This window comes from Mytilus galloprovincialis, chromosome 9 (genome assembly GCF_965363235.1).
Source record: "Mytilus galloprovincialis chromosome 9, xbMytGall1.hap1.1, whole genome shotgun sequence".
In the NCBI taxonomy this organism is placed as follows: Eukaryota; Metazoa; Mollusca; class Bivalvia; order Mytilida; family Mytilidae; genus Mytilus; species Mytilus galloprovincialis.
The window spans coordinates 50228593-50238052 of NC_134846.1; the positions used below are offsets into that span (position 1 = coordinate 50228593).

Below are 9460 nucleotides of genomic sequence, written 5' to 3' on the forward strand. Positions count from 1 at the left end.
TTATCAGACGTGTTATTTCTTTTGTCCGTAAAATAATCACTGTCCTATTATCTGTATAATGGGATGTAATTCTTTCCTCCTATAACTCATAATATAATAACCTATTTTTTGTCGCTTGATATTAATCATTTTCCGTGGCAACCAGGAAAATTAAAGTACTTCTCATGTTTCTACTTGAAATCTGTTATGTGTTCTCTTTTTCACATTGCATTCTGCGCTGCAGTAATGAAATTTTAGCATTTTTCTACGTAATAATAATGAAATAATAATAATAAATTTAAAATATTTAATCCTTCTTATGGTGCATTATTGTTTTTAATTCTATTTGCAGTTTTTTGACAAAACATTCAAAGTTATGGCATCACTTTTGGTTGGAATCCATAATGCCTTAAAACCGCTGCATTTGTTTGTTTGAACATTATGGTCAGACGTTGTCGTTTCTTGGTGTGGTTCCTAAGTGTTTCCCGTTTTTTTAATAGAGATTAGACCATTGGTTTTTCTGTTTGGATGGTTAAACACTAGTCAATTTTGGTGCCCTCAGTCATAATAGCTTGCTCATACCCCACCTCTTACCACAGAAAGCGGTGTGGGCAAGTTGAAAGTTGTCTTATTGACAGTCATAACACATCTTATTTCTACATTTTAGCCCTTTTACTTTAACTTTGTTTATATTACTGAAATATTGCTATCTAAATTTTAATCAAGTTTGAATCCTAATTTTTTTACCAATTAAATATTTTAAAATGCAAATTATAAAAAAAATGATCCGATTCAAATGTACCATCAAAAGTAATTATGAAAACTTTCAACTTCAATGACATCAACTCACTATTTGTATATGCTAGTTGTAACAGTTTTAAAATGTTACAAACTATTTTCTTCCACCAACTGTTTTATCAAGAGCGCTTTTGGTCGTGATGCTCCTTTTTCATATACATAAATATGATTTTTTTTTGTCTTTTTTGAAACACAATTGATGGAGCTCATTGACACGAATGGTATGCACAGAGAAATTACCGAACGTTTATATTTAAAATGAAAATATTGAAAGCCAGAGGGACTTTCAGATACCGTGATACCAAATTGGTTTATAATGTCAGTAGAATCAAGGCTTTGATGCTTGGATCGGTTTCTTTTTGATAATCATATTATTATTTGTATAGTTGCTAGCATTTGCGTGCATTAATAATTTGGATTCGTTTCTTCATGGCTCTTCAAATAAAAATATAAAAGTTCTGTGAAATTGTATCTGTCATTTTTTGCTAAAAATTTCAGCGTTTTCATAATTAAAAGCTCGTTAAATAAATTGTATAAAGTTTAATAAAAACAAAGTTAATAAATTAGTTTAGATGATTTCTTTGTGAAACTTTAAGAAAATCTCATCTCACTGGTAAACATAATCGCTCAGAAATAAAATACATAAAGTGACACAGACAATACTACATTTCAAACATTCCCTGACCAAAGTAAAATTACTGCACCAACTAGCATTTGACTGTGATACTATCTCGTCTACTACCGTTACTTGGACATATCCCTTTAGATTGCCCATGGAGCTATATCTAAAGTCAGAAATAGATTTATGTCTAATTGAAATCGACATTATGGAACATATGATATGTTATGTAGTCAGGAAATAAAAGTTCCTTCATAGAATATAAGTCCCAAATGGAAAAAAAAATCTAGAATAATATTTCCACTGCCGCACTGGAACAATTACAGAATTTGTTTCTAAAGATATACAATCTATGTTCCAGAAGGGACTGATATTATGGTATTGTTTATCACAAAAGTTTCATTGGGAACTCCTGTTTGACGGAACACATTTTCTATGATGACTGCTTTCCTATATTTTTTGATAATTCATGTTATCCATTTTTATGTATTTTAATAAAATAAAAAAAAAAAAAACACATATATTGATTGCATTGTACTAGTATTCAGTTTTGGCTAATTATATAGAATACTATATCTTCTTATTGGGCGTGAAAGCAAAGCATCCACTCTGACAATACAATTCTAAAAGTTCCATTTATTATAGCAATTGCTCTTTTAATCGACCAGCGAACAACTATTGGTGTTATTTAATGGTTGTCCACCTCTTTTGGTTAATCAAGGAGTTAAGTAGTTTATAAATATCAATATTATATATAATTCCATTACAACATCTGTTGAAGGATATAGCCCTTGTTCAGGACTTCTTAGAATAATATAACCTTTGATTCTCTATTGATTATTGGTGTTTTTATTTTTGCTCGTGAGAACTTAGGTGTAAACAACGCAGTTAATTGTCAAATAAAACGTAATCAATTTTACAGCCGATGTACTTTTCTATTCAAGTTTAATGGACATGTAAAACTTTCTAGGATATTATTTTCAGGTAAGTTTTATTTGCTTCACGGAAAATTTAATCAAATGTAAAAGTACTTATATTCAAAGTTCTTACATCTGTTTCAACATTAGATGTAGTTTTTTCCACATCATTTTTTCGATAATGATTTTTGACATAATTTTTATATGTGTTCCGCCTAACAGAATTATCTCTGTCACCTTTAGTATGAACATTACTATCTTATGTGTTCCAGTTGAAACAAATATATCATACCCTTTATTTCGTTAATGAAAAATACTGTAACATAAGGAAGCAACCATTTAAATTTAAAGAGGAGGGGGTATGGTATTTTGTCTGAGTAGTCTGAAATTTCTCTTAAAAATTTAACACTAAAAAATTAAGGTATGGAGAAAATTTGGATTCAAAACATTTAATGCCTATTGCTTGACCATTATTATTTTTTTTCATCAAATTGGGGAGAGAATTGTTTTTAGGAATAAACCATATCCCCCGTTTTGGAGTAAAGAGGTCGTTCTCAAAAAGTATTTCAGAAAATTTCTTCCACAATGAAATGATAGAATGAAGAACATTCTATTTTACGTCACTATATAAACTGCCATTAGTTTCTTTGTCAAGCGTGTATATAGCTTGCGAAATTGATTTACGATTATAAAAGGATAAAAAAAAATGTTACCTTTCAGTTTCTGTATCTTGTGCATGCTTAACTCATAAGTTATTGTTATTATTCTATCAAAAACAAACAGCGGTTTCCGACATCTTTTTCATAAAAAGAATATGGACGTGTTTTTTGGTCATAAATCATATTTTTTAGAAAGAACATGAGAAACAATAAAGATGAACACATCTTATAAATATTCAGATACCTAACTTTGAGTTTGCAAATACAAAAATAATGTATTGTTCTCTTCTTGAGTTTTGTGTTCTTTTATTTTATGCACAGTTTTTTTTTCTTTCTTTGACGTTTTGCTTTTTATGCCATTTATTAGGTGAACAGGGATCCCTGCTTCCTTACCTGAATCCTAATTCTCTCCCACTTACGCTTAATTCCCTCCTCAATACTCCTGCATCTTCCCTTTATTCCCAGATGAGAATTGATCAAATTTCCCCCCTTTCAAATTCCCTAGTTTAAATATCCCTCTGTCCTTTATTCCGTGCCTAAATCCCCCTCATACCCATATTACCTTAATCCTGTCCATCCCCTCATTGGGTACAGATTTTTCTAACTAAGTTTGTTCGTACAAAATTTTCAGTAGGCGGATGAAACCGTTCTGAATAATGAATGTGTTATTTTTATTTAGCTCCTTTATTAACCATAAAGCTATATAGATAAAACAAAGTCAAGTTACTGATAAAACTTTATTGCCATTGAATAGGAATATAAGATTCTACTTACTTATAGATAATATTCTATTTTCAGATACAGTTCTAGGAATAATAAAAATGTTTTTCAAATGATAAACTTAAAGATTTTTTTGTTTTCGATTTTGAATAAATCTGAGTTGTCCATTATATGCAACCCAGTGGTTGCAGTTGAATAGAAATATGGTCACTACATGTCTTGTTCTAAACGGTAGTAAAACATGTGCCAAATGTGGTTGATCCGTTTGGTTGTCAGGGATGTACAAGAACGCATCCACGTCCAGTCGGAATTGAGACGTTAAAGCTGATGCCTCGAGTTGAGAGAAGGTATGTTGCAATCCAATATACCCTCATTTTCCAATTGCAGTCTAAATTTTCTCGACCTTCATCCCGGATAGCCTCTATTACAGCACCTACCTACAGTGTTTGTTAATTTGATCTTGTTCTGAACATGCGTGACATGTTTGCCACTAGACGTAAAGAACAAACAATCAACCAATGCATTATTTGCAGGGATTTTAATCTGCCCTTTAAAGGGCACCTTAATAATTTAATTGGTTAATCACATTTTTTGTATCTGTATATATAGTTGTATCTGTATCTATATTTTGCCCATGGGGAAACAAATTCTACCTCTCTATCGGGCGTCTTTTTTTATTTACCAAACACCGGGTCAAACCAAAGACTTGATAAAATACAGGAAAAGGGATAGCAGGAATCGTAAAAAAATAGAATGCCAAATAATACAACAGGCTTCTGAAGACACCAACAGCCGACATCTTTAAAATAGGTTCCAGTTTGCCTGCCTTGGGATATGGTTATAATGGGTGGGGGGTAAAATCAGTTTTAAATGCGCACACATAATTATTTCCTGCTTCTCCACTCACACACTGCATTTATGAGTACGAGTCAGAATAATAGTGTGACATCTTTTCCTGCTCAAAGTCACATTGTTATAAAGGATAGCAAAAACTTAAAATATTTGGCACTCTTTTTATAAACGCAACAAACTGAAACAAATACTTTGGATGCATGTACATTCTTGAAAGCCGAGGTTCCTTTAGGTATTATTTAGACTCTGACATTGTATAAAAAAGACACATCTAGCTAGGCATGGCATTATTCACTTGTTATTTTATCTAGAACTATCAAACTGTTCAAAGAAATGGTTTACTGTAAATTTTGTTCAGTGTTTAATGCAATATATGGTCAGTTATAAAAACTATTTTATGTAGAGAATAATAATACTTCTTATATTTTGAAATGTTTTATAATCCTAGGCAATTTTAATTATAACAATTAAAAACTATCAAAACTTTCTGCTTTCTCTATAAGTGTTCATATTTACCTATAACTCGGGCTAATTTGATATTTACAACTATAATCATTGACCGCTGTCCTGGTTTATGTAAAAGTTATAAAAATATTAATAAATTAACAAGGATCAATATAGATAAACAGATGAATATTACATCAAAATCTTATAGTGAAAATATTACATATTGACTTCCTTATCGGTCACAGTCTGGTCAGAGTGTCTAACCGAAAACCAATAAATAGGCCAACATTAATTTGCCCCAAAATACACAATATATATTAATTAACCAGTCCAAAGTGAGTTACCAGTTATTCAGAGCAAAACTAATTACAAAGTCTTCTTTATCTTGCTGGGTTAACCTGAAACAGGTTAATATGGAAAATATCTGATATATATATATATATATATATATATATATATATATAGGAAAATACATTTCAATAAATTTCGTGCGCCGAGGCACTTCTTCGGAATGACCTTCGCCTGGAACGCTTAAATCTGGTCATTTGAAAAACAAGGATGTTGAGATAAGCCGAGACCTGATATATGAGCCTAGTTTTGGTCAATTGTATAACTATTTGCATTATATTTCCGCGCTTTTACCAGTTTTCTGTTTGCAGAAGGAACATCATCATGCTGGCTGATTTTGATTAAATTATTTTTTTTGTTATTTAGTACAAATGTAACCACAAAATAGAGTTATAGTAAATATAAAAACTATGAATAAATGAAATAATTTTTGTAACTTTATTCGATTTTAAAGTTTATATAAAGTTGTTATACATTGCTGTGGCAGGTTTACTAGATTTTGTTTATGTAAATCATATTATTATACATTTTATCTTATTTTTGTACTGTTCCTGTTCAACAACACACATCTGGGACATACTATATTGTCGGTAAACTAGTTCCCTGTTTCATGAACTATTCTATGTTTCACAACATGAGTTAGATGAAAAGTGTCAACAGAAAGAAAATATACGACAAACTGTAAAATACAAGATAATCATATACCATTTAAATGAAACAGCTGAAGAAAACACATTTTATTTTTTGTTTCAGGACACTGTCATCGATTTAAAATGATTTGAATTAGATAAGAGAAATGACACACAATACTGCACTGATCCTGAAGATTACAGACAAAATTGAAGAATAAGTTTAATATGGCGGATCTTGATCATCGAAATCGAGTTGTTTTTCTTGGCGCAGGAGATGTCGGGAAAAGTTCAATATTACAACGCTTTTTATTTGATACTTACGAAGAAAAATACACAGAAACAGTTGAAGATTTGTTTTCTAAGGAATATGACATTAAAGGTATTCACTTAAAAGTTGATTTTCTTGATACGGCTGGTAAATTTGCTTTCCCAGCAATGCGGCGCCTCAACATTGTAAATGCTCACGGCTTCGTTCTAGTTTATTCGATCACAAATGAACAAACATTTGAAGAAGTCAAACAATTATGGGAGCAAATTAAAGAAATGCGAGAAAATTACGAGGACATTCCGTGTGTAATTGTGGGCAATCATTTGGATCAGGAAGATAGTAGACAAATTGAGAGATTCGATGCTCTGAACTGGGCATACAACGAGGATCTAGCGGGAGGATTTATTGAAGTATCTGCTAAGGAAAATATTGGAATATCAGACATTTTTAAAATACTTCTAGAGCAGGTTAATCACCCTAGAGATAAACATACTGACCATTTCTCGCTTCGGCGAATGAGTGTTCATTTTGTAGAAAACAACGAAACGGATACTTCTGACCATCACGAAGGCCAAGCAGATTTTACACAAAGTCGAAGTCGCAGTTTGATAAGAAGGGGAAGTAAACCAAAAACGAAGCGGTCAAGTAAATCAAAGAGCGATTGTGTTGTATCTTAGTGGTCAACATTCACTGGACCAGTGGTGAAGCTGGGCTACTGCTTCCAGTGTTTCAAATTATTCTTGTACATTGTATGTTATCTATTCAATTTACAACAGAGAGCTCATGCACTTAGACTTAAAAAAAATATATAATGCGGTTCATAAAAGTTCAATAAATGCTCAGTAACGTTATGTATTATTATCTAGTTGGTTCTTTATTAATTTATGCACCAAAAAAACAAGAAGAGATAAATATTAAAACTAGACGTACAATATTTAAAATACTGAATTTAACGATTTTGTAAAACTCTATTACAGTTCTTTACATCATATACTAATTATGTACATTTCATTTCGAGTATATTCATGTGTTTGTTGATGGCGAAAAACCATCTCTTTCCACAATACCGTTTTTATAGACCTGCAATATGCCTAGATTGCATTAACAACAAAACCAGTTAGGATTTTATTTTCTAAAAAATAAATAGTAATATAATTTTATTTGTCTGGGGCATGCTTTGCCTTAACTTTTCCTGATACACAGGTTTGTCTGTATTCAGAATAAAATTTGAAGGAAAAACGCAACCATTCCAGCCCAAAGGTTTACATTAACCTTAAGTTAAATAATATTAAATGTACAAAAAATATTTTCTTCGTTTCACACGATAATTAAATATTATTGCAGTTGTAGCTTAAATTGGACAGATTAATCGGGATAACGTCACCAGATCGAGTAAACACGTAATCGTACTTGTGGAACAATATGTGAACAGTGAATAGTATATTAACAATAAGACCTAGACATAAGTGATTTCATATCAAACTCATATAAACCTTACGACGTTTTATCAAATATCACAATCTTTGCAGACAACTTTCTTGAATCTTGTACAAAACTTCACCTTCTTTTCTTCTACATAAGCTGTGAAGAATCTTTGTAATTGTTGAAAATTTTGCGTTGGCTTTAAGTTTTTGTGTTAAAAAAAAGTAAAAAGCCATCAGTGGTAGAAGTAAAAAAACGTCATTTACTTCAATGTAAAAACAAATGTTTGAAACCCCTCATCATCAAAATAAAATTATCGTCTTTTACAATGCCGTTTCTGGACATAATTTATACTACACAATTGAATCCTTTTTTAAAGTATTTTTGGGTCTATTGATTGATTACTGCTGGTCAACGATTATTTCAACCCTCTTTGATATCTATCGGCATCAAGTTTAAATTTATTTAGAATCTGGAGAAAACCACCGACATTCGGCAGGAAAAATAACAATCTGTACTATTACAAGAAGTGAATCAAAACAGTTTTAAACGAAAGTCGCAACCCACAGGCTGTTGAGACCACTGAAGCTATCAAACATTTATAGGGAATATAAGCGTTGGATAAAGCACAGTTTGCATGAAAAAGTATAATAACAAAACAAAACAAAAAACGAACTCCAAAGAAAATTTAAAACAGAAAGTCCCTTATCAAATAGAAAAATCAAAAGCTCAAACACATCAAACGAATGGTAAACAGCTGTCATAATCCTAAATTGTGTTGAAAATGGTGGAGTCAACCGTGTTTATGCCGGAAAATTCAAATAGTTTCGTTAAGGATAACGCTTTTGCAACCATTCAAAATCATATCATTAATATTATTTAGAAACGTCTATGTAAAGTGCATAATTTGATATAGCCTGTTCGTGAAATGTCAGATATTTTTACACACAAAACAGTTAACTTAATTCTTAAGAATTATAAAATTTTACAACTTTCCTTATACGCACTTCAAGATAATTTGTCTGTTAATCCTAGTTAATGAGTTCGAAAAGTGTCAAGATTGTTCCACATGTACCTTTTGGGACAATCCAACTATCGCTTTCATAGAAATCAGGGGAAAACGAAGAATAAACATAGCAGAATTACATAATCTGCAATTATATTTTATCATGTATGTCACAGGCTTTTAGGTTATTATGTACAGCTTGCTTTTGACACGAAATGTTGGTTTTAATGGTAAGGAATAAAGTTACACAATGAAACATCGACTGCGTAAAGTGCAAAGTTTTCTGATTGTGCGTTTAATTCCCAGTCACACTATCACGTTTAACTTCTTTTTAAAATGCTACCTTTCAACTACGTTTTGAATAAAATGACACGTTATTTAGAAAGCTAGGTTTTACCGGGTTTGCTATGTTCTTATCATGTTTTGCTACGTATTAGTACGTGTAGACCCACGTTTCCACAACGCATTGATACGTATTAAGCACGTTTTGTTACCATCCGCTAAGCTTTCATACGTATTTACTAGGTTTCTACTTCGTATCAATTTTCGCTACGTTTGTTGTTGAATTTTCAAAACATACGGGGCAGGTCTCGTTTTCAACAAAGGAACACTACGTTTCGATACGCTTCGTTACGTATATTCCCGTTTCAATACGCTTTCAAAACGCAGTAAAATATAGCTCTTGGAACGTGACAGTGTGGCTGGGGCGTTACGGATCATACAGATGTACGTATTAAATAAAGGAGCAACCATTTAACTTCAAAGGTGGGATGTGGTTATTGTTTTGTGTCCG

At 31.6% G+C, this 9460-nt stretch overlaps 1 protein-coding gene across 1 annotated transcript; it reads left to right on the plus strand.

The window, feature by feature from the left end:
- Positions 1-2233: 2233 nt before the first annotated feature.
- Positions 2234-7097, plus strand: LOC143045204 (ras-related protein Rap1-like). Its single transcript, XM_076217552.1, has 2 exons — positions 2234-2380; positions 6093-7097. The coding sequence occupies exon 2, from the start codon at positions 6197-6199 to the stop codon at positions 6914-6916; it is 720 nt and encodes a 239-aa protein (XP_076073667.1). The 5' UTR covers positions 2234-2380; positions 6093-6196; the 3' UTR covers positions 6917-7097.
- Positions 7098-9460: the final 2363 nt, after the last annotated feature.